Source organism: Delphinus delphis, chromosome 15 (genome assembly GCF_949987515.2).
Source record: "Delphinus delphis chromosome 15, mDelDel1.2, whole genome shotgun sequence".
NCBI classification, from domain to species: Eukaryota; Metazoa; Chordata; class Mammalia; order Artiodactyla; family Delphinidae; genus Delphinus; species Delphinus delphis.
Genome location: NC_082697.1, coordinates 77,809,227 through 77,834,704, shown reverse-complemented (window position 1 = coordinate 77,834,704; position 25,478 = coordinate 77,809,227). Strand labels below are relative to the sequence as shown.

The 25,478-nt window shown below is 46.3% G+C and overlaps 1 protein-coding gene across 3 annotated transcripts in view; it reads left to right on the top strand.

Annotated features, from left to right (window-relative positions):
• Positions 1-21: 21 nt before the first annotated feature.
• RCC1L (RCC1 like) overlaps positions 22-25,478 on the top strand; it is a 33,306-nt gene continuing 7,849 nt past the window's right edge. The window contains exons 1-10 of one of the 3 annotated variants that reach the window (XM_060032210.2): positions 22-374; positions 10,460-10,589; positions 12,724-12,852; positions 13,705-13,771; positions 14,316-14,367; positions 16,070-16,154; positions 18,682-18,863; positions 21,711-21,798; positions 22,636-22,809; positions 25,206-25,291. In XM_060032210.2, the coding sequence (XP_059888193.1) occupies positions 60-374; positions 10,460-10,589; positions 12,724-12,852; positions 13,705-13,771; positions 14,316-14,367; positions 16,070-16,154; positions 18,682-18,863; positions 21,711-21,798; positions 22,636-22,809; positions 25,206-25,291 (1,308 nt within the window). In that variant the 5' untranslated portion in view covers positions 22-59. The remainder of the gene's footprint in view (positions 375-10,459; positions 10,590-12,723; positions 12,853-13,704; positions 13,772-14,315; positions 14,368-16,069; positions 16,155-18,681; positions 18,864-21,710; positions 21,799-22,635; positions 22,810-25,205; positions 25,292-25,478) is intronic. The other 2 variants (XM_060032212.1, XM_069541419.1) reach the window with 2 other exon arrangements.

Below are 25,478 nucleotides of genomic sequence, written 5' to 3'. Positions count from 1 at the left end.
GGAGGTCAAAGGTCGCCAATATGGCGGCGCCCAGGAACGGCTGAGGCGTGTAGCGGAGGATGGCGCTGGTGGCGGGGGCTCGGCTGGGGCGCCGGCTGAGCGGGCCGGGGCCGTGGCGCGGACACTGGACGGCAGCCGGGCGCTCGCGGAGCCGGCGCGAGACGGCGGAGGCCGAGGCGGACGCGCCCGTGTTCCAGTACGTGGGCGAGCGCGCGACCCGCGCCGACCGCATTTTCGTGTGGGGCTTCAGCTTCTCCGGGGCGCTGGGCGTGCCCACCTTCGTGCTGCCCGGCTCCGGGCCCCAGCCCCGCGCCGGCTCGCGGCCGCGCCGCAGGATCCAGGCCGTGCCCTACCGCCTGAAGCTGGACCAAAAGGTGAGGACTTCGGCTCCGTCTCTTCCTCCCTCTGTGCTGGCCTCCGGTCTCGGCCGCGCCTCCCGAGGCACTCGGCCCTCTCGGAGAGGTTGGCGACGCTGTGGGGCCAAACTTAAGAGAGCATGACCCTCGAGCGGGCTGCCGGAGGGGAGTGCGTTAGGGCGCTGCCAGCATGTACCGAGTGGCCGAAACGTGCCAGGTGTTGCGCCCGGCTCGCGTCATTCGGGAGTCGGGGTTGTTGCCACAGTTACGGGGGAGGAAAGGGAGGCTCGGAGAAGTTATGAGACAGGCCCACGGCCCCCCAGCTGGCAGGTGTTCGTACTTTGGGATTCGCCTTCGGGCCAATCAGACCCCAGAAGTTCTGCTGTTAGGAAAGCCGACTTCAAAAGGTCAGAGAAAGCGTGGGCCGGCTGAGGTCGGTGAACAATTCGGAAAGGAAATGTTAACTGGAGCAGTAACAGGAATGAGAGGAAGGATGAAAGGTCTAAACACAGTGGAATGGTTGCACAGGAGTCCCCTGAGTTGACTCAGATTTGAAAAGATGCAGCAAAGAACAGCTACCGGAGGGCGGCTTATCTCGGCAGCTAACATCCAGAAAAGCAAAAACGGATGTTAAGGATAGGTTCTTGCTCGGCGTGGTTGTGGACGTCTTGGTGGGTGGTGAAAAAGAAGCAGATTTGACCAGTTTGGCTTCTGATTTCTCTGTCAAGGATAACAAATGATCTTTTGCCCTAAAAGGGGAGATCGAGAGAGCCAGGGAATTTAAGCTCCAGAGGAATGAAAAGTTGGGTTTGACTTCTTAATATTGAGTTGTGAGAGTTATTTATGTATTCTGGATATAGGTACTTTATCACATATATGATATGTGCAAATGTTCTCTGCCAGTCCATGGATTTTCTTTTTATTTTTTTCATAGTGTCCTTTGGAGAGAAAACGGTTTTAATTTTAATGAAGTTCAGTTGATCAGTTTTTCTGCTGTGGATTGTAGTTTTGGTATATCTAAGAAATCTTTGCCTAACCCAAGATCACAAAGATAATTTTCCTCTGTTTTTGCCTGGGAACTTCATAGTTTGAATTCTCATATTTATGTCTGTGAGACAGTCATTTGAATTGATTTTTGTGTATGGTGTGGGGTAAGGGGTTTTTTGGATGTGGCTATCCAATTGTCCTGTCACTAGTTGAAAACACTATTCTTTTTTTATTGAATAGTCTTAGCACCTTTGTGAAAATCTGTTGATGGTAAATGTAAGGCTTTATTTCTGAACTCTCAGTTCTGTTCCATTGATCTATATGTTTATCCTCTTGATTACTGTAGCTTTATAATTGGTTTTTAAATTGGGAGATGTTAAGTTTTGGCTCTTCAGGGTCTTTTGCTTTTCCATACAAATTTTAGTATTAGCTTGTCAATTTCTGCAAACTACCTGCTGGGATTTTGGTAATGATTACACTGAATCTGTAGATCAATTTGGGCACAAATGCCATCTAAGTAATTTTGAGTCTTTCAATCTATAAACATGAAATGTCTCCCCATTTACTTGGGAATTTAATTTCTTTCAACTATGTTTTTGTAGTTTTCAGTATACAAGTCTTGCACGTCTTTTGTTAAATTTATTCCTAAGTGTTTTTTTCTTTTTGATGTTCTTTTGAATAGAATTGTATTCTTAAGTTCATTTTTAGAGTGTTAATTGCTTTTACATAGCAATACAATTGGTTTTTGTATATTGACTTAATGTTTTGTGACTTTACTGACCTTGCTTATTAGTTATATAGATTTTCGTGTGTTCCTTAGGGTTTTATACATACAGGATCATGTTGTCTGGTTGTCTGAATAAAGACAGTTTTACATCTTCATTTCCAATTTGAAACTTTTGATTTCTTTTTCTTGCCTGACTGCATTGGATAGAACCTTCAGTGTAGCAGTGGATTGAAGTGACATCCTTGCCTGTTCCTGATATTAGGGAGATAGTATTTAGTCTTTCATTTATAATTATGACATTAGCTATAAGTTTTTCATAGATACCTTTTGTCAAGTTGAGGAAGTTCCCTTTTTGTCCTGTTTTGTTCAGAGTTTTTCTTTTCTTTTTCTTTTTAAAAAAAATCATGACTAGGGATTAGATTTTTGTCAAACAATTTTTCTATGTCTGTTTCTGTGATCATGTATTTTTTGTCTTTTATTCTATTAATTGGATACATTACATTAACTGATCTTTGGATATTAAACCAGCCTTGCATTCCTAGGATAAATTCCACTCGATTGTGGTGAATAATCCCTTTTGTACATTGCTGGATTTGGTTGCTAATATTTTGTTAAGGACTTTCTTGTTTTTTTCTTGTGATGTCCTCCTTGTCTGCTTATGGTATCAGGGTATTACTGGCCTCATAAAATGAGTTTCTGGAAAGGTTTGTAAAGAATTGGTATTATTTCTTGTTTTAATGTTTGGTAGAGTTCGCCAATGAAGTAAGTCATCTGGACCTGGGCTTTTCTTTATAGGAAAAGTTTTTTTTTTTATTACTAATTCAATATTTAAAAACTTGTTACAGGTATATTAAATTTTTTATTTCTTCTTGAGTCAGCGTTGGTACTTTGTGTCTTTCTGAGAATTTGTTTTGTGCCAGTTATCTAATTCTTTGGCATAAGTTGTTGATAGTATTCGCTTATGATCTAAGTTTCTGTAGGGTTGGCAGGTTGGTGATGTCCCCTCTTTCACTGCTGATTTTGGTAATTTATATTTCCTCTTTTTACCTTGGTCAGTCTAGCTAAAGACTTGTCAGCTTTGTTAATCTTTTGAAAGAACCAACATTTAGTTTAATTCATTTTTTGGTATTGTTTTCCTGTTTTCTGTTTCATTGATTTTCAGTTGAATTTTTATAATTTTATTCCTCTGCTTGCTTTGGGTTTAGTTTGCTTTTCTTTTCTAGTTTCTTTTGCTGGAAGGTTAGGCTATTGTTGAGGTCTTTCTTCTTTTGTAATGTAGGTGTTTATAGCTATAATTTTTTCTTTAAACACTGTTTAGCTGCAGCCCATAAATTCTGTTATGTTGTATTTTAACCTTTATTCACCTTATTTTTCGATTTCCTATGTGATTACTTCTTTGACCCACGAGTTATTTGGAAGTGTTTAATTTCCAAATATTTATGTTTTCCCTAATTTCTTTTTTCATTGATAGCCAATTTAATTCTGTTGTGGTTACAGAACATACTTTAATTTCAGTCCTTTTAAATGTATTGTGACTTTGTTTTATAGCCTAGCATATGGTCTCTCCTGGAGAATGTTCCATGTGTGTTTGAAAAGTATGTGTATTCTGTTGTTTGGGTGGAGTGTTCTATAGATGTCAAGGTCAAGTTGGTTGATAGCTTCTTGGTTAACCTGTTGTTTGCTCCAGCTGTTAGCCACCAGTATCTAGGCAGCTGCAGTATTCACCATTGGTCTCTGACAGTTTTCAACAAACATCCCTGGGGAAAAGGCTGTTTACCCTGGATGATATCTGGGTCAGATCAGAAAAATAGAGCATTGTGCTTGGGGTCTTACAGGGAACCACTAGATAGATCACATGAGAATTCCCTGGGAATGGGGCTTTGAAATTTCTCCAATCCCATTTTGCCTCCTCCAATGGCTTCCAGACTGCTGGTTTTCACTATAATTGTGAGCTGTTGGTTTTCAGGAGCTGAGAAGAGGTGGATGGGAATAGGTCAAGTTAAAATGCTGCAAAGCTTGCTGTTCTGAGATTCAGCTGCTTTTCTTAAGTAAACATTCCCCAGATTGCTTTAAGTCCTTGGTTAATTTCCAGAGTTCTGAAAGAATTGTTTCTGAGAATGTTAGTCAGTGTTCTTATTGCTCCACCATTTTCACTGCTGTCCCTAAATCCATGTCCTTTTTTTTTAAATTGAAGTATAGTAGATTTACAATGTTGTGTTAATTACTGCTGTACAGCACAAAGTGGCTCAGTTATACATATATATCCTTTTAAAAAAAATAAATTTATTTTGTTTATTTTTGGCTGTGTTGTTTGTCTTCATTGCTGCGTGCAGGCTTTCTCTAGTGTCAAGCAGGGGCAGCTGTTCGTCCCGGTGCGTGGGCTTCTCACTGCGATGGCTTCTCTCGTTTGGAGCACGGGTTCTAGGCCCGCGGGCTTCAGTAGTTTTGGCTCGTGGGCTACAGAGCGCAGGCTCAGTAGTTGTGGCGCACGGGCTTAGTTGCTTCGTGGCATGTGGGATCTTCCTGGACCAGGGCTCGAACCCATGTCCCCAGCATGGGCAGGCGGATTCTTAACCACTGTGCCACCAGGGAAGCCCCTATATTCTTCTTCATATTTTTTTCCATTATGGTTTATCACAGGATATTCAAGATAGTTCCTTGTGCTATACAGTAGGACCTTGTTGTTTATTCATCCTGTATATACTAGTTTGCATTTACTAATCCTAAACTCCCAATTCTTCCCTCCCCAACCCCCCAACTGGCAACAACAAATCTGTTCTCTATGTCTGTGAGTCTGTTTCTTTTTCCTAGATAAGTTCATTTGTGTCATATTTTAGAGTTCATATATAAGTGATATCATATGGTATTTGTCTTTCTCTTTCTGACTTACTTTACTTAGTATGATAATCTCAAGGTCCATCCATGTTGCTGCAAATGGCATTATTTCACTCTTTTTTATAGTTGAGAATATTCCTTTGTGTATATTTACCACATCTTCTTTATCTATCCATCTGTTGGTGGACATTTAGGTTGTTTCCATGTCTTGGCTATTGTGAATAGTGCTGCTGTGAACATAGGGGTGCATGTATCTTTTCAAATTATAGCTTTGTCTAGGTATATGCCCAGGAGTGGGATTGCTGGATCATATGGCAACTCTATTTTTAGTTTTTTTTGAGGAACCTTCATACTGTTTTCCATAATGGCTGCACCAATTTACATTCCCACCAACAGTATAAGAGGGTTCCCTTTTCTCCACACCCTCTCCAACATTTATTATTTGTAGACTCTTTAAGGATAGCCATTCTGACCAGTGTGACCTCATTGTATCAATAGTTTAAATTTGCATTTCTCTAATAATTAGCGATGATGAGCATCTTTTCATGTGCTCATTGGCCATCTGTATGTCTTCTTTGGAGAAATGTCTGTTTAGGGCTTCTGCCTATTTTTTGATTGTCAATCCATGTCCTTTTTTTAAAATTAATTAATTTATTTTTTATTTTTGGCTGTGTTGGGTCTTTGTTGCTGCGTGCGGGCTTTTCTCTAGTTGCAGTGAGTGGGGGCTACTCTTCATTGCGGTGCGCAGGCTTCTCATTGCGGTGGCTTCTCTTGTTGCGGAGCACGGGCTCTAGGCGCACGGGCTTCAGTAGTTGTGCCTCGTGGGCTCTAGAGCGCAGGCTCAGTAGTTGTGGCGCACGGGCTTAGTTGCTCCACGGCATGTGGGATCTTCCCGGACCAGGGCTCGAACCCGTGTCCCCTGCATTGGCAGGCGGATTCTTAACCACTGCGCCACCAGGGAAGCACCATGTCCTTTTAATGTAATTACTAACACGGTTGGATTGCATCTGCCATTTCCCTATTTGTTTTTGTATGTCTTTTTTGTTTGTCGATTTTTCCTTTGCTGCCTTCTTTTGTGTTAAATAGGTATTTTTCTGTTGGACCCTTTAAATTCCTTTGTCAGGTGTTTTAATACGTTTTTTGAGTTTTTGTTTTTTTAGTGGTTGGTCTTGGGATTATAATATATAATTTATCATAATCTATTTTAGGTTAATAGTGACCTAATTCTGAAAGACTATAGCAACTTTGTTGCAACATAGCCCCATTTCCTCTTCTCTCCTTTGTGTGGTTATTGTGATATATATTATATCTTTATACATTTTAAGCCCAACAATACAATTTTATAATTATTATTTTATGCAGTTTTCTTTTTTCTTTTTTTTGCGGTACGCGGGCCTCTCACTGTTGTGGCCTCTCCCGTTGCGGAGCACAGGCTCTGGATGCGCAGGCTCAGTGGCCATGGCTCACGGGCCCAGGCGCTCCGCGGCATGTGGGATCTTCCTGGACCAGGGCACGAACCCGTGTCCCCTGCATCGGCAGGCAGACTCTCAACCACTGCGCCACCAGGGAAGCCCTATGCAGTGTTTTATATTTATCTTTATAATTATTTCCACTGATGTTCTTCATTTCTTGTGACTTTTAGTTACCATCTGCTGTCATTTCCTTTTAGCCTGAAGAATTTCTTAGTACTTCTGTTTTTTTTTTAAATTTATTTATTTTATTTATTTATCTTTGGCTGTATTGGGTCTTTGTTGCTGTGCGTGGGCTTTCTCTAGTTGCGGAGAGCGGGGGCTACTCTTTGTTGCGGTGCACGGGCTTCTCATTGAGGTGGCTTCTCTTGTTGTGGAGCACGGGCTCTAGAGCGCAGGCTCAGTAGTTATAGCACACGGGCTCAGTAGTTGTGGCTCACGGTCTTAGTTGCGCTGCGGCATGTGGGATCTTCCCAGACCAGCGCTCAAACCCATGCTCCCTGCATAGGCAGGTGGATTCTTAACCACTGCGCCACCAGGGAAGCCCTCTTAGTACTTCTTAAAGCAGGTCTGCTAACAGTGAATTCTCTCAGTCTTTGGGAATGTCTTTATTTCATCTGCATATTTTTTTTCAACGATAGTTTTGCTGGATATAGAATTCTTGGTTGACAGTTTTTGTCCTTCAGCACTTTGAGTGTGTCCTTCTACTCTGGTCTCCATTGTTTCTAATGAGAAGTTAACTGTTAATCTTATTGTTGTTCCCTTGTACTTGATGAATCCATTTTCTTTTGATGCTTTCAAAATTTTCTCTTTGTATTTCAAAAGTTTAACTGTGATTTGTTGAGCAAGTTTAATCTGTGAGACTTATGGGTTTTTAAATAAAATTTGGTAAGTTTTCTGCCATTACTTGAGTATTTTTTTCTGCTTCTTTCTTTCTCTCTTGCCCTTCTGGAACTCTTGTTATGTAGGTGTTGATATACTTGATGTTATGTTTCAGATCTCTGAGGCACTGTTCTTTTTTTCCCCAATGTTTCTTTTTTTTCCTGTTCTTCAGAATGAATAATTTCTATTGATATTTTTTTCAACTTAACTGATTCTTTCTTCTGCCATCTCAAATGTGCTGTTGAGCCTATATAGTGAATTTTAAAATTTGGTTATTATACTTTACAACTCTAGAATTAGGCTTTTAATGTTTTTATTTCTGTATTCAAATTCCATATTTGTTGGGCCATTGTTGTCATATTTTTCTTTAGTTCTTTAAATATGATTTTAAAATATTCTTTGAATGATAGTTCAAACAATAGTTCACAAATCCAACATCTTGGTCCATTTAGTTTCTCTTGGCTGCTTTCCTCCCTCAATATAGGTCACACTTTCTTTTTTCTTTGCATGTCTTGTACTTGTTTATTGAAAACTGGGCTCTTGGATATAACAACTTTGGATTCTGATATTATCTTCCTTGAGTTCTTTGTTTTTGTTTTTTTTGGAGGTGGGGTAACTTTTCTGTACTTTAGGGAGTCAGTCTCCTCTGCTCTGCATGGCCAGTGACACCAGTGTCTTTGCTTGGGGTTTTTGTTTTGTTCCCCGTCCTAGCTCCCTTCCCCTCCCCGCACTGCCTTTTTTTTTTTTTTTTTTTAGCCAGGCTTCTTCAGGGTTGCCCCTTATTTGCATACCTTTGTGGTCAGCCAGTGAGTTGGGCAGAGGCTGTGCTCAGACACCTTGAGCTTATAAGGTTTCTCTCCTTCACTTTTGATTCTGTGTGTGGTTTGGGGACCACATTGAAAGTTCAGCCTGATCTCAAGTCTGCCTTAGCTTTTCTTTCCGCTGGGAGCTCCTTTGTGCAGTTTCCCAGTCAACCATGCTTGTGTGGAGAGCCTTCCATGGCTCTCTCATTTCTAGGATCTTCCCATTAAATTTCTGGCTGGTCTGCCTCTCCTCTTACCCTAGTCAGGATTGCAACCTCAGGCTCGCTGAGTTGTGGGTCTTCCTTTTTTGTTTCCTGCTGAGTTTGCTGTGGAGCATGACTTTTCACCCTCTACCCCAAATTAAGTTTGTCCTTTCTGGTAACAAAGCTGATGGTTTTCATGGCCAGCTCTGCCCTTTTCTACCTTCTGTGCTGCCTGAGCTGCGGTAGATGGAGCAGCCCAGGACAAGAGGTCTACAAAGCCCTGATATTCTTGCCTGTAGTTCTAGCATCCCTTCATGAGTAACTTCTCCATTTACTTGTCTTTGATTGACTTCCGGAGCCCTGAAATGGTTGTGGGTTTGTTTTTTGCAGTTTTCTCCAGTTTTATACTTGTTGTTTGGGGAGAGATTCACTAACCTCTTCACACCACCATAGTTGGAAAGTCCCCTTCTAGCATATTATTGTAAAAAACATTGCTTAATGCTGACTCCGTGTCAGGTATTGTTCAAAGCCTTTTCACATATTAGATTTAATAATACAGTAGGTGCTTCCCAAATATTTGTTGAATGTTGAATAAACAGATGAGAATAATCGTAGTGTGCTGGGCATCAGTTTTGGACTCACTTTTTTATGTTTCCTGCTGTGTGGTCAGGGGCTGGCTCCTCCCTCCCCAGTGGGTCATTTCTGTGGAGATGGAGCCATTTCAGAAGGCCGGAGAACTGAGGGTTTTTTTGTTTGTTTGTTTCCTAATACAAGTGTACATGTATGTACCTTCCATGTGAATGTTACGAGGGAAAATGTCACAAGACAGAAGGAGGGATATATAACTTTTGGATGACTTGATTAAACAAGTCATCAAATTTAAAAGAAGTATTTAGCTCGCTTTCTTCAAGAAATGCTGGAGTTAAAAAAAAAAAAGAAAAACCTCACGTTTGTTCATTATCAGTGGAAAGCTGGCATTTTCATCAGGATTAGGTTAGATATCCATGTCTCTGAGACTGACTACATAGGCCTTTGGTAAACGGTAAACAACCAAGAGACAGTGGGGAATCATCAGGGTGACCGTGTAATTTCTCATCATTTGCTTGAGAGTGAACCTTGGGCCATCAGGTGTAAAGCAGGACTGCCTCAGGCCACTCTGGGTATTATGGAAAGGGGGTTGACCCTAAAACCAGGCTGCCTTTGGTGTGCTTCCAGCCCCACTGAAGCCTCAGTTTCCTCATCTGATCAGTGAATGTGGGGATTGATAACAGTGTGGGTAAAACACCCAGCAAACACACTGGCCCTGGCAATGTGTTATATTCACGGTAGCTGTAATACTAATTCTTCTTCATGGCAGTGGTGGTTTGAGAGTATAACAGTGTAGCATAAGGGTTAAGAACATGCACTCTGCAATCAGACAGCCTCCACTTACTAGCTGTGAGACTGTATTAGGCAAGCTACTTAATCTTCTAGGAGCCTTGATTTCCTTATCTACCAAATACTACTGCTACCACCACCACTAATAAATACTTTATATAGCTCTTACATTAGGTCAGGTACTATTTAAGGTTTTTTTTAAAAAAATATTTATTTATCTATTTGGCTGCACTGGGTCTCAGTTGTGGCACGCAGGATCTTCACTGAAGTGTGTGGGATCTTTGCGGCATGTGGGATCTAGTTCTCTGACCAGGGCTCGAACCCAGGCCCTCTGCATTGAGAACACTGAGTCTTAGCCACTGGACCACCAGGGAAGTCCCTACTTTAAGGGTTTTAACTATGTTAACTCATTTAGTCCTCACAGCTACCCAATAAGAGAGACACTGTTGTTATCTCTTTTATAATAGAGGGAAACAGACACAGAAGTTAAGCAGTCTATCTCAGGTCACACAGCTGGTAAGGGTCTACCAGTTGTAAACCCTGTGGTCTTGCCAAGATTCAAAATAAGGTAGTTTTCAACTTAACTACTCTGCGAGACTGTGTCTTGGTGAATGGGGATGATTTGATACTTAGACCATTGGGTGATTGTGAAGATTAAATGAAATAGTACATATCAAGCCCTTAACACATAGTAAACGTCCAATAAATGTTAGTTGCTGTAATAGTGTGTGTTCTTGGAATGGATAAACAACCTGCCATTTATTGCTGGGAAAACTTGATGTCACAAATCAGTCAATGCTTTATGGGAATTTTTTTTCAGATTTCATCTGCTGCCTGTGGTTATGGATTCACATTGCTGTCCTCTAAAACCAAGGATGTTACAAAAGTTTGGGGTATGGGACTCAACAAAGATTCTCAGCTTGGATTTCACAGGAGCCGGAAAGATAAAAGTGAGCGTTCTCACCTTGGTTTCTCTCTGCTGTGATTGGTCTGAAAAAGCACCCTTTGATTTTTTTTTTTAATGTATTTATTTTATGTATTTATTTTTGGCTGCATTGGGTCTTCGTTGCTGTGTGTGGGCTTTCTCTAGTTGCGGTGAGTGGGGGCTACTCTTTGTTGTGTTGTGCGGGCTTCTCATTGCGGTGGCTTCTCATGTTGCAGAGCACGGGCTCTAGGCGCCCGGGCTTCAGGAGTTGTGGCTTGCGGGCTCTGGAGTGCAGGCTCAGTAGTTGTGGCGCACGGGCTTTGTTGCTCTGCAACATGTGGGATCTTCCTGGACCAGGGCTTGAACCCGTGTCCCCTGCATCGGCAGGCAGATTCTTAACCACTGCACAACCAGGGAAGCCCTGGTTGATAAGACTTTTAAAAGACTTTTGAGTTTGTGTCAGTCTTTTTCTCCTTGATATTTATTTATTGAAGAAATCATGTTGATTATCCTGTAGAAGTTTCCAGTCTGGAGTTTGCTGAATGTACCCCTGTGGTACTGTTTAACGTGACCCTCTGTCCTCTATATTTCCTGTCAATTGGTAGTTGGATGTGGAGCCAGATTCCATTTATTTATTTACTTATTTATTTATTTATTTTAAAAAGGAGCTGTAACACTTCAGATTCCCTTTAAATTTATGTATTTACTGCTTCCCAGGCCCTTAGGGGGTCAGTGAAGATAGTAAAAGGAGATGTAACGTTTTAGTATTTTAAAGTACTGTATTTTCGCAGCTAATAAGGCTCTATACACTAACAGCATTGTCCAGCGTCTTTGGTTTTGCTTAGAATTACATCATCTTATTGTGATAAATTTGTTATTTCATGCTGATCAAAAACTCTGTTTGAAAATTATATCAGTCACTAAAAATACTAACAGGTGGGGGCTTCCCTGGTGGCGCAGTGGTTGAGAGTCCGCCTGCCGATGCAGGGGACGCGGGTCCGTGCCCCGGTCCGGGAAGATCCCACATGCCGCGGAGCGGCTGGGCCCGTGAGCCATGGCTGCTGAGCCTGCGCGTCCAGAGCCTGTGCTCTGCAACGGGAGAGGCCACAACAGTGAGAGGCCCACATACCGCAAAAAAAAAAAAAAATACTAACAGGCAACTATAATAATAAGGCCATATATTTGGTAGACAAAATGTTTTCATTTTCATTTTTTTAATTTTTAAAATTTTTGGCTGCGCCATGCTGCATGAGGGATCTTAGTTCCCCAGCCAGGGGTCGAACCTGCGCCCCCTGCAGTGGAAGCACGGAGTCTTAACCACTGGAACGCCAGGGAAGTCCCCAGGACAGAATGTTTTTAAACATGAGGTTCATAGGAGAAAAGAGAGGGCTCATTAGTGGGGAGTGGGTTGAGAACCAGTGTATTTGCAGTTATTCTCATTAACTCCAGCCTCCATTATAAATATTCCAAAGCTCATCGTTTAAAACCTACCATACAATTCCCTATATAGACCATTCTGGCTTCTCAGGTAGGATTATGAAGAGCAATAACGTTCTTTAGAGTGCCTTCTAAAACACTTCCCCCTTTCTTGCTTATTTAAATATTAGAATTTTCTTTTTAAAATAGATAATATACTTGCATACCTCAGAATCCTAAAGACGCAGTTAAATATATGGAGAAAAGTCTGCTTTCCACCTCTGTCCTCCCAGCCGCACAGTTCTTCTCCCTGAAGACAACCTGTGTCAACAGTTTCTAGAGAGATTTTATGTATATGCAAGCACATGCATCTATGTATTCTTTTTACTTCCTTTTAATCTAAGTGGTATCATACCGTATATGCTGTTCTTCACTTTACTAAATTCTAGTGGGTATTGCAGGAAGAAAATGCTTTTCCTTTCCTTAAAAATCCAGAAGGTGGCACTTCCCTGGTGGTCCAGTGGTGGTGACTCTGCCCTTCCACTGCAGAGGGTGTGAAAAAAAATCCAGAAGGTGTTAAACGACATGGGAAGAGATTTCTTTAATAAGTCTGCTTTTCAATAACCCAGCATGTGATGGAGGCCAAGGGCTGGGAGTGGGGCTGGAGTTCTCGTCTTAGCTCTGCCACTAATGTAGTCTCTCAGGCAGTGTAATGTATGTGCACCTTGTCCTTTTCGTTTCAGTGAGGGGATATGAGTATGTTTTGGAGCCCTCGCCCGTCCCACTGCCACTGGACAGACCTCAGGAGACGCAGGTGCTGCAAGTCTCCTGCGGCAGAGCCCACTCTCTGGTTCTGACAGACAGCGAAGGAGGTGATGGGAGAGTGGGGACCGCTTTTCCGCTGTTGGGCCTGAAGCGGCTCGTTCAGTTGAGCCACATCTAGTTAGTGAAGCTGTTGGCATTTCCCAAGCAAGTCAGTAGGATGGTTTCAGGAGAGCTGTGTTGGGCAGCCCTTGTTAACTCTTCTGTGTTCTCTGCCCTCTGTGGTTCTTGGAAAATCTCAGGTATTTATAAGTGTGATGGCGCACAGCAGGCAGCCTTATTTTGGCCCCCTGCTCCTTAGCCATGGAGCCACCAAGCCGACCATGTGTGTAGACGGCTTTTTCCCTTGTACTGAAAGCAGCCTGTTTGCTCACACTGCTTCCAGGTGGGGGGCTTCCACGGTCCAGGCTCCTGGCTCACCCCGGCGCTCTCTAGAAGAGCGGTTGTTTCCAGGGGAAGGTCAACTTGATTAACGTTTTCAAATTTCATTTTTTTTGGCTAAGTGTGCTTTGTAGGAAAAGGCAAAGGTGGTGTTAGGAATTCTTTCAAGAGGGGGCTTGGCATTGAGGGCAGCCTAGTGACAGGTACAGGGAATGGGGGCTGCTGAGGCCTTTCATGGAGTGTGCTCGCCTCACACTGTGGAATTCCTGAGAAGCGCAACCAGGGCCCGGGCGGGGAGATGGAAGGCACGGCAACAGTGGCCCAGGCCTTCGCGGCCAGCCTGGACCCCAGCACACCTGTGGGGGGTGCCTGCAGAGGCTGGGAATGTTGGAGAAGGAAGCCAAGGGGCAGCTAGGGTGAGTGGTCAGAATAGGGCCACTTTTGAGACCCCCTTCCGGTCCTGACATTTGAGGGTTCCATGAACCTGCAGAGCTGATTTAATTGGCGGTGTTATCCTGTAGTCTTCAGCATGGGGAACAATTCTTACGGGCAGTGTGGAAGAAAAGTGGTCGAAAATGAAGTTTACAGGTGAGTTCCCGAAAGGACTACCCCTTCCCCAAATTGTGTCAAGCATTAAACACCCCCTGAGTGATTATGATGTGATGGACCCACAGAGCAGTGAAACTCGAGGTTCCTCATGCTGGAGAGGAGCAGTGAGAACTCACTGGAAGGCTGTGGAGAGTATCTTTCCGGTGCAGGTGGGAGGGAGGGCGTGTGAGCGTTGACTGTGATGCGTGGAACTTCTTTGATTTTGTTTGTTATTTTCACCAAATTGATTAACTTAAAAATTCCTCTAGTCTTTAAAAAAAATTTCCCTCTAGTTCCTCACATTATGCTGGTAGGTCTAAACACCAGTCAGAAATCTGCAGCATATTAAAATCACCAAAGGATTTTGTTTCATTTTCCTTTCATGCCCAGACCTACCTCTTCCTTATATTTGACCTTGAGAGTTTCCCTAACGTTGCTATGTGTGTGGGGAGGCTGCTAGTTGGGGTGACGGGAGGGGCCAGAATCGCACAGTGCTTATCATGACCGTATCTTTTGGTTCTCCCCAAATTGCTCCTGGCTGTAGTGAAAGTCACAAAGTCCATAGGATGCAGGACTTCGATGGACAGGTGGTCCAGGTAAGAGACGTGGGCTGAGAACCACTGGTCCCACCCCGGGGGGTGATTTTGAAAGGGTGGAAGTTGGGTGAGGTGATGGCAAATTGTTAGGGGGATTTTCTGAATTAATAAATTATTTTAGTAAATATTGCCTGCCTACTATAGGCCAGGATTTACGCTAGCTTGTGGGGATACAAAGTTTAGTAAAAATTGGGGAGGGCGGTAACACTCTAGTGGGGGAGGCAGGTTATAAAAACTAGCTGTTTCAGAGTATATTAAGGCTGTGTGTGTCCCAGGCTGCTTTATCTTGTACCCATGCTTGGGTACAGTGCCTGGCATATGGTAGATACTTAAATGCTTAAATATGTAAATGAGTGTCTACCGAAAGCACTTACGAAAGCACCAGAAGGAGAATAGTTACGTCTACCAGGCGTGGACTGGAAGGAGAGACAGCGTCATGGAGGAGGTAGCCGAGGAACTGACCAGCTGGGCCGGGGTGGGTGGTAGGAGAGGTGTTACGGCAGAAGGAGCAGCCTGAAGGCTCGATGGTGCCGAGAGCATGCAGTGTGGCTGGAGTGTGGTGTGCCTGCCTGCGGTGGGGCGGGGTGGAATCGGCTGGAAGACGGGTTGAGGGGATGATGCAGGGTCTTGTACACCTCATTAAGGAGTTTAGACTTCGTCCTCTTGGTGGTCAGGGGCTGCCGGAGGTTCTGAGCAGGGTGAGTGACAGCCAAGTCACGATCTGTTTAAGAAGATAACTTTGGCCATGGAATAAAGTTGAGGGAGGAGGTGAAGTCCAGGTGGGAAGCTGTGGGGAGAAGGGACAGGTGAGGAGACGTAAGGAGAATTGACCAGGTTCGAGGCTTGATTAGATGGGCGGGGAGGGAGCTAGAAGGAGCCAAGTGTGACTCCACAGGCAGATGGGTGGCGCTGACGTTCTTGGCCCAGGTGGCAGAGTCCCGGAGCAGGGGAGGTGAGGAGCAGGTGGAGAGGGAACTTGTTTCCAAGGTGGCGGTGGAGTGGAGTGTGCATCTTGCCCAGGCTTCAGAGCCACCTTGATGCGGGTTCAAGTCCCTGCTTGTCCACATGTTAACTCGGTGACTTGGGGCAAGTTACCAAACTTCTCTGAGATTCGGTTTCTTACTGGGTGGCCTTGGTCATTGACTTAGCACAGTGCCTGGCGTAAGGAATGTTTGCTAAATGGTGCTTTTCATTAGGCAGTTAGCAGAATAGGTCTGGGACTCAGCAGAGTGGTTGAGACTGGAGATGACCACGTGGCGGTGGCAGCAGAAGCCGTGGGGGTGGGTGCCATCTCCCAGGAAGCGCGCAGAGCGAGAAGGGCAGACCTCAGAGGAGGATTCCAGCCCTGTAGGGTCCGAAGTGGAGACTGAGCTAGTGACAAAGACGGGACACTGTTGGGGGGTGTGGGAGAGAGGCTTATGGAGGAGGGAGGAGGGTGGGGAGCTCCTGGCTTCGCTCCTTAGGACACCTGGCACTGTTCTTTTTTTATTAGCAAGAGCAGTTTCAGGGGAGTAGGAGACACAAGCTGGGCTGTGCTGGAATGAGAAAGAGTCAGATGCGGAGCAGAGCGGGACAGCTTACCAGCCCAGCCCCCTTGGCACTCAGGAGCCGTGGGGAGTGGTGCCCGGCTTTGGGCACTTGGATCAGGACACCGGCTTCTAAGGATTCCTTCTCACCAACCTCACCTCTGTTTGTGTGATAGGTCGCCTGCGGTCAGGACCATAGTCTGTTCCTGACGGATAAAGGAGAAGTGTATTCTTGTGGATGGGGCGCGGATGGGCAAACAGGTAGCGTCCCTCCCACCCCCGCCCCCCTCCCTGTGGGATGGTGCCGCTGCCTTCATCTGACTCTTCCCTCTCCTGTCACTTCCTGGGAATGCTGTTCTGTTGTGTCCCCTCCTGTCCCCCTCACTGGCTCCCCTGATCGGATAGAGGATTGGAGAGTCCCGCAACAAGTCTGAGTCTTTTAAGAGACAAATGCCACCTAAAGGGAGCTCGATTTTAACTCATTTGAGAAGAATGTGATTAAGGGAGGAGGAATGAGGGATAAGCTTTATCATCCTTGTATATTTTATTTTTCTGTGTTTGATATTTGTCTGAAGGGAGGACCTTAAATTTAAGATTTAAATCTTGTGTAAATCCTCTATAACCCTGCTACCTCATCACATCATCTTTGTTCCTTGACTCATGTTTTCTCCCAAGTCCTTGTTCATATGTGAACATCTTTTATGGTAATCATAGCAGAGGTGTGATTTTATATGCTTGTTTTATCATTAAATTTACATGAAACATTTTTACATGTTAGTATAATTTTCAGTTGCAATTTTTAATATTTGTATGGTACAGCATCAAACTAATGTACCATAAGGTGAGTTAATCATTTTGTCAGGTGATTACTCATTACCCTGTTGTCAGGAGGCATACTTTTTGGGGGCTGCAGTAGCCATTGGAGATATGACATTTGTCATGTATAGACATCTATCTAGCTTTTCCTTTCATTTGGAGTGTTGCCCTAGATAAATTCCCAGGAGTGGGTCAGAGGATTAGAATATTTTTATTGTTTTCAGAATGTGTTGTTAAATTGCTTTCCAAAAGTTTTACTAGTTTATATTGCCATCAGCAATGTATAGAAGTAGCAATTTAATCATAACCTCTCTAGCAGTGAGTATTGTCAATTTAAGTGTCCTAATTTAATTACAATGCCAGTTTTTAAAATGTGCCTTTTTTTATCTATAAAGTGGAAGCTTCTTTTTATTTTCTAAAATCTTGGTGTGGGTAACTTTTAAAAATCAGCTTTTCATGAAAAGAATGAAATTGTTGATACATTTTGATAGCATAGACCAAGGAATATGGTGAAAAGTGAAAGTCCCACTCGCTGGAGATAACTGTGGTTAACAGTTTCGTGGTGCCATTCCAGAAGCTCCACTGTCACATGGCCCCACTGCCCTTGCTTGCCAGGCTCTGAGTCCAGCCCCACGAGCCCCCTGCAGCCTGTTCTTGAGCCTGTCCTCCTTTGTGCTGCCACCGTGCCTTTGTACATGCTGTTCCTGTAGCCTAGAATGCTCTTTTGTGCTCTCCTTTTCATCCTGTAGGCCTCAGCTTGAGGTTGTCTCTTCAGTGAAGGCTCCCCTGATCATTCTGTCTAAAGCAGTTTCTATCTCAGCATCCTATTTCTTTCATAACCCTTCAACATTTTGAATTACTTTTTAAAAATCTTTTTTATTATATATGGAGTACATAATAACAGGCTTTTTGCCTGTTGCTGAGGGGTGCTGCCAGTCTGACACTGCTTTGGGCTCCTTTGAGAAAGCCTGGCACAAGCACGAGTCTGTGGTTCAGGGTTCTACCTTGGTCTGCTGCCCAGGGGTTACTCTCCATTGCAGTGCTGATGGTGACATTTGTCCTCTGGGCAAGCCCCGTCTTTTCCTCTGGTCACTGTGTACCACACCAGTTTGCCAGTTTTGATTTGTTGTAGTTGGGGGATGGTGTGGGGTGTGGGGCTGAGGTGGGATGGGCTCTTAGAGATTTCTTTTATGTTCTAGCAAGCCCAGCAGTGCATTAGGAATTGCTTGTTGTAACTTTGGTTTCCCAGTGCTTATGGAAGTTATGTTTACACTACACTGTAGTCTATTAAGTGTGCAATAGCATTATGTCTAAAAAAATGTACGTATCTTAATTAAAAAATACTGCCTCCCAAGTGCCAACCATCATTTGACAATACAGGGTTGCCACAAACCTTCAATTTGTAAAAAATGCAGTATCTGTGAAGTGCAATAGAACGAGGTGTGGCTGTATGTAATATACAAGGTCTGATAGGTTCATTGTGTGTGGGTGTTTCATCCTGAAAAGGTATGTAACTTGAATCAGACTTAGAAAATATCAAGGGTTTTATTTATTTGTTTGTTTATTGAAATTCTATTTATTTATTTATTTTGGCTGTGCCGGGTCTTAGTTGCGGCACGAGGGATCTTCGTTGCTGCACGCGGGATCTTTTAGTTGTGGCATGTGGGATCTTAGTTCCCTGACCAGGGGTCAAACCCTGGCCCCCTGCATTAGGAGCATAGAGTCTTAACCACTGGAACACCAGGGAAGTCCCATCAAGGGTTTTAAAAGTAAACAATTACTATGATGGTTTTTCCTTTTCTGAGAGAACATGGAGAAGGAAGTTGTACAGCATGTAGAATAACAGATTAGGATTTTGAGTTGATGTTTGCAAAGTGCTTAAAACCGTGTTTGACACATAGTAGGTCAATGCAAGTGTTTGTTAAAAGAATAAACAATTAAAAGTAAGTAACACAGTTTTCCATTGTTCCAGGTCTGGGTCACTACAATATCACCAGCGCACCCACCAAGCTGGCTGGAGACCTTGCCGGAGTGAACGTTGTCCAGGTGGCCACCTACGGGGACTGCTGCCTGGCTGTGTCGGTCGATGGCAGCCTCTTCGGGTGGGGGAACTCTGAGTACCTGCAGCTGGCCTCTGTCACGGACTCCACACAGGTAAGACCCCACGAGGTCCTCTGCAGCCTGGGGCTGGGGGTTTGGAGATAGAGTGTTAAGGATGTTTAGAAGAGATCCTTCACGAAGGGGTGATGTATAGAGTGCCGTGTAGGCCTCACCTGTGCTACGGCTGCCTCTTCAAGGGGCCGAGTTCTTGGCAATCTCATTGGAGCCTGGAAAGAAAGCTTAGATGCAAAAGCCATCATTATCAATACTTCGATGAGATAGTCCTGGTTTAGAGCAGTAGTTTAGGTATGTCTGCATGCCCTGTCTTGTTCTGAAAGGGATGTGAGGCTGTTTACATAAGGTCCTGTGATGTCACAGTCGGCCTCTAGTTGCCGTCTAGTGTGTGTACCCCCAAATATACAGATCTGAGGTGTGCACCTTGGTGAAGACACCTGTGCGGCCTCTAGATCATGCAGTAGGGCATTGGCAGTCCTGCTGCTGGCCTCTCTCTGTCACACCGTCAGTACAGTACAGTAGGGCTTTCAACGTTTTATTAAGGAAAATTCCAAACGTAAGCAAAAGTAGACCTCACTGCATAATTAATCTGTGTATCCATCATCCGTGTTCAACAATTACCAACTAATGGCCCGTTCAAAAAAATAGGTAATTTACTGTTTTAAATTGTGTGACTTAGTGGTTTTTAGTATATTCTCAAGGTTATGCAACTGTCCCCACTAATTCTAGAACATCTTCATTCACCCTCCCCACCCTGCTCTCCAAAGAGCCCCATACACCTAATGGCCAATCTCGCTGCATCTGTAATTCCATCTGCTTCTCTGTCCTGCGTTATTCTGAAGCAAATCCTAGACATCATATCCATAAGTCAGCATGGATCTCTAAGTGATAAGGACTGAATGTCATCAAGCTTCTGACAACATACAGAAGGGTTTGAAATATATATTAATAGATAAAGAGATGCGCAAATGGATAAGATCAGCTAACTGGATGAAACAGTTCATCCTCTGCGGTCTGACACAGTAGCTTGAAGTGGCTGCGGATTTGGCTCTGAGCTCTCTAGTAGCCAAAACAGAGACGAAAACGTGGTCATTGAAGTGATTCATTGTTTCCATAAGATAAACAGCAAATAGAAGAGGGCCTGGCCTTCCGGATAGCAAGGCCTGAGATCAGTGTCTCCCACGGCCTTGCTGTGAGGGCAGATCTAGGGTCATGTCATCATTATCTGTGCTGCATGACAGAGGACCCCAACACGTAGCGGCTTAAAACAACACACATTTATTGTCTCACCGTTTCTGTGGGTCAGGAACCTAGGGGTGGCTTAGCTGGGTCTCTGGCTCTGAGTCTCTCAAAGGCTCGTGTCACCTTGGGGTTCACCTTGGGAAGGCCCTGCCTCCGGGCCCGTTCTGGTTGTTGGCAGCAGGGTGTAGGTCCTCGTGGACTGTTGGCCCTGGGGCCCCAGGTCTTCGCTGGCGCTTGGCCAGCTCACAGTGGTTGTCCAAGCCTTCCTCGGCTCCTTGCCATGCAGGCTTCTCCAAGTGGTGGCTCACAGCGTGGCTTCGGCCGAGTGAGCCAATGAGAGGGCGAGAGCGCGTGTCGGTGAGACGGAAGCCAGTGCCTCGTAAGTTCATCTTGGCAGTGCCTTCCGCCACGTTTGCTGGAATTCTGTTCTTTAGAAGCAAGTCGCTAGGCCTAACTCCCACACACAAGGGCACAGATTATCCACGGTGTGACTAGCACAGACGGGTCACTTGTTTTGGAAGCAGCCCACCGCATCCATGATTCTTTACGTGGTCCGAGCCTCATCCTGTCAGTGACAACAGTGGTGCGTTTCCAGTGGCTCTTTGCTGGAGGGTTTCTCAGCCTTTGCCGAGGGCCCTGTGCCAGAGCCCAGTTGGGTAGAGAAGCTGTGAGAGCCGGGCGGCAGACACCAGGCCATCTCGGATCAGTGAAGCCCCTTTATTCCCTTGGAGTCATCTGAGGGATTGCTACCCTCCAGCTGTCTCCATTTGCAAGTGACTGAAAAGATTCATGGCTGTCACAGAAGCACTTAAAATCTATCTTGCAAAGTTATTTCTCAGTAGGGGTGCCAAGACCAAATCCTGCTGGACAGCTAAGTTGGCCACATTTCGTTCTCCCAGGCCGTGAGCCTCCGTCTGTCACTCTGAGCAGAAGTGCCACGGCCGTCTCTAGGCACCGCAAGTTCAGTGCATCCCGGAGTGAGTTCATGCTCAGCCCGGCATCCTGGCCCTTCTCCCTTGTTACCCACGTCCACTCACGTTTCCCTCTAGAAATCACGTCCCTCTCCCTTACTACCTCCCTGTTGTGCTTAGGATAGAGACCAAACCCTTGCCATGATCAACAACGTCCTGCGTGATCTGGTTTCTCTTCTGCCCACCGGCATCTTACAGATACCCCCCCTTGTGCCCCTGCGTCAACCACTCTGACCTTGTGTAAGCTCCTGAACGGGCCACACTCACCTTGCTCCCTTTGCACGTCCATCTCGCTGCCTCAGGATTTCCTTCTCTTCTCCCCTGGCCCGCGTACTCCTGATTGCCCCTCCCCGCACACCAGATCAGGTCCCCTGACACTCACGCCAGGGACCCCTGTACTCTCCTTCATTGCATTCAGCACAGATTCATGCCGTGTTAGGTTTGGCTGACATCTGCCTCCCCCATTGGACTACAGTCTGAGAGCGGGACTGCTTCTCCTGCTGCCTGTCATCTTCCCAGCATGCAGTTAGAAGCTTAGCATGTGTACGATGTTCAGGAGATATATGGGGAGGGAATGAGTGAACCGGGACTTACCTACTCTGTACGTGAAACAGTATTTCCAAGTTCTCGCTGGTTTGTCTTCCTAGCAGTGTGGTCCCTTCCTTTGATTCAGGTGAACGTCCCCCGGTGCCTGCCCTTCTCAGGAGTCGGGCGGGTGAAGCAGGCTGCGAGTGGGGGCACAGGCTGTGCTGTACTAAACGGTGAGACCCTCTCGCAGGCAGTTTGCTGGGAAGCTGTGGGTGGCTTGGGTGAGGAAGGGTTGGTGTCCGCTGGATTCAGGCTGTGGTTTTCAGTGCGGGGAGCACGGTTGTGGGAAGATCTAGTTAGTTTAGTTCAGTTAATAGAGGGTGAGGGTGACATTCCTGACAGAAGGATAACAGCCATGATTTATAGGTTGACGAACAGCCAGCATAGAGCTGAGTAACTATCGCAAACCTCTGGAGTGGAGGATGAAGTACTGCTCCCTCCCGAAGCCTGGGCCAAAGCCCCCAGGCCTGCCTTCTCCAGAAGGGCCGTGCTAAGAGCCACGGGCACATAGGAGAAGAGCCTTAGGGTTCAGGTACTGGGAGCCAAGCCCCTGGGATTAAACGTCTGGCACCACTGATGAGTAGTAAACTTTTTATGACCTGAAAATCATTACGAATTTTAGAATCTAGCCAGAAGTTGTGTGTGTACTTGGCTTGGTCTCTGATCCATGTGAGACATAGCGCTGTTAGGAAAAGCTGCCGTTCTAAGGCTCTCCTGTGTTCACGTGGGGGTTGTGGCTGATTTATGGAGTGGCCCCGTCCAGCACACTCAAGATGTAGGACATTTGTATTGTGAGATTGGTTAGCTGGCTAGACACACTCCACAAGCAAGAATTTGAAAGAGGAGAAAAGAAACATTATTTTAAATATCAACATGTTCTTGCCAAGCAAGAAGAGGGGAAAAAAAAGTTCATGTGGATATAATGCATCTTGGTGGTGCGGTTTGAATTTCTAGCGAGGGAGGGCTGCACTTGGTTTGACTTCCTGACCGTTGTTTTTCCTGTAATCCAGGAGAAGGACATGTTTTCGTCTGGGGCTATGGAATTCTTGGGAAAGGACCAAACCTCATGGAAACTGCCCTTCCAGAAATGATTCCACCCACTCTCTTTGGCTTGACGGAGTTCAATCCAGGAGTCCAGGTTTCCCGCATTTGCTGTGGACTCAGCCACTTCGCCGCCCTCACCAGTAAGTGACCTAGCCCGTGTGGCCCCAAGGCCGTACCGAGCTTCACCCTCTCAGGTTCAGCCCCAAACCCTGGGCTGCTCTCAGTTTCCATCCATCCAGTGGAGTGGCACCCTTGTGTGGATAATTAGAGAGAGCAGCTAATCCAGAAGTTGTCTGGCTTGAGGTGGTCTAATGTGTGTCTCCTTTTCACCCGGGAGGTGTGTTTTCAGTTCATTTGGTTTGTGGTTAGGCTGGCGTTGCAGTGACTTTTCTCAAGTGGACGCAGTCGGTGGTGGGAGAGGGGACCCTCGAGTGGGCCGGGCTGCTGGGGGAGACCCGCGGAGGTTTGGTACATTGCGGTGGGTGAGGAGGAAATGAGCGTGGGGGGCTTCATCCCGGTCCCTGGCCAAGCCCGACCCTCATCTGAGCCAGGAGCGTGGGGTGGCAAGAGGCGTATTTATAAGACCGTCCTGTGGTTTTGACAGGGTAGATGTGCCCGGTTTCTCCAAAGTGCTGGGGGGAGTGATCGAAGGGGGGCTGAAATGGAGGTTTCCTCAGAGGGTTGCCCAGTTACAAAGCCACGACACACAAAGTTACTCTGCAGCCCTCCCGCGTGTCTGCGCTCCTTGATTACAGCTCTCATCCCCCCGCCGCGGCTGTCGGCTCAATTTGCTCCTCGTTAGTTGACTTGAATAGTAAGACGGAACTAAATTTCATTTTGTGATTCTCAAGTAAATTCACTTTTTCCTTGCAATTTAAAGACCGTTTTATCTCACGGCAAGCTGTTGTTTCCTTTGGAAACATCTGGGCCGGGACAGGCAGTTTGGGTGGTCCTCGTCTGTGTTCCCCGGCCTCGCGCTGCTGTGAGGACTGCTGCAGGCGAGCACGCTGTTGCAGAGTCCTCGCTGCCGTTCAGTCAGTGTCTGCGTCTCAGGGTCTGGGGCTTGAGCGGCAGCAGCTGCAGCGTGGGCCGCTGTGGAGGTGGGGGGAGTGTTGTCTGTGCGCTGAGGCACTGGGTGGCAGCAGTGGCGCCCGCGGTGGAGGACCCCTCACACCCCTCACGCAGGGTCAGCCACCTTCATCTGCAAGTGCGTCTGTGTCACGTTGGCGTTTTAAAGCTATTTTGATGTAGCAGATAGAGTCAGCGTGGGCGAATTCTGGAGGTAACAGTAACCTATTTCCCCAATGTTTAAGGCTTAAACTACATGCAAAGTCATGTACTTAGAAACCCGGACGAAGCCTTTGACTAGGGTAGATTGCTTTGTCTGCTGTCGTGCCATGCGGCCATTTGGGGTCACACTGGAATGAAATCCTACCTAGATTTCCCCCAAGACCCAACAGCCACCCTCCAAGTGCCAGTGACTGTCCCTCAGTAGGGGGAGCCTCAGAGCCTCAGTAGGGGGAGCCTCAGAGCCTGGCTTCCTCTGGTTTGCCCTGAGGTCTGCTAACATGTTGGGGGCCAGACTGAATTGTTCTGTTAAACACGACCTCTGAGGTGGAAGACCACGGACGGCAGCAGGACCAGAGGCCTTCTGTCCCAGAAGGACCCCTTACTTCATCAGCCGGTTGTGTCAGTGCCGGCTCCCCCATGGCTTCCCTTCTTCCATGACCAGCGCCTCTGCCAGAGGGGGCTGGTAAATGGGGCCTCCGCGCCGAGGTTGCCCCGGCTGGTGTGGACGGAAGTCTGCACTGAGGGCCCTGCCCAGCCTGAGGGTCCATCCTGGAGCTGGCGTTCCCAGAGCCCCAGTCTGGACTCAGCCTCCTGGCCTGCCCCTCCAGCACCCTGCCTGTCCTTTTCCTTCATGGCACTGTTTACAATTTGAAAACATGCATTTGTTGGTTTAATCATTTGTTTAGTTTTCGCTCTTCAACTAGCTCCAGCCCTGTGAGGACAGGAACATGCGTGTCGGTCCCCATGCTGTCCCAGCTCCTAGCACACAGATGTACACTCGACCCAAAGAGGCACCCAGTCACCGTGTGTCACTTGACCAAATGCTCCTGAAATGTGGAGACCCAGACAAGAAATGACAAATTGTCCTACTTCTCACTCTGTCAGGGCGTGACCAGGATTTGAGGATGCTGAGATTTCGGGATTTGTGGAGGGCAGGGTTTGGTTAGACATAAGTGGGCGATGAGGGTGTGTGTGTAAGGGCCGCACAGAGCGGGCCCGGGCCGTGTACAGGAGCCCCTGGGCCCACCTCCAGGCATGTGTTCATCTCCCATGAGAGGGACACAGCATGACTCTGGGCCGGGACATGTTTTTGGTACGGGAAAGCATTAATGCCTGGGAGAAATTGAAGTTTAACTTCGATCTTTTTGTACCTGGTTCTAGAAAGCCTATTCTCATGACCCTTCCTCCTCTTGGAGACTTGCCCTTGGCCTCAAGCCCCAACCAAGCCGTTTTTCTTTATTTGCAGACAGAGGAGAGCTGTTTGTGTGGGGCAAGAACATCCGAGGGTGCCTGGGAATCGGTCGCCTGGAAGACCAGTACTTCCCGTGGAGGGTAAGGCTGGGCCGGGCGGGCGTGAGGGCGGCGTGCCTGCAGAGCACACTCACCTGATGCAGCAGCCCGGCCGGCACAGGGTCCCCGGGCTTCCAGTCCCTGTGGTGCCTGTAAGAAGCCTCCTTGGAGGCTGGCCTCGGGCACACGGGTGCCTCAGGGAGGAGCGAGCTGCAGGCCGGGTGCCTCG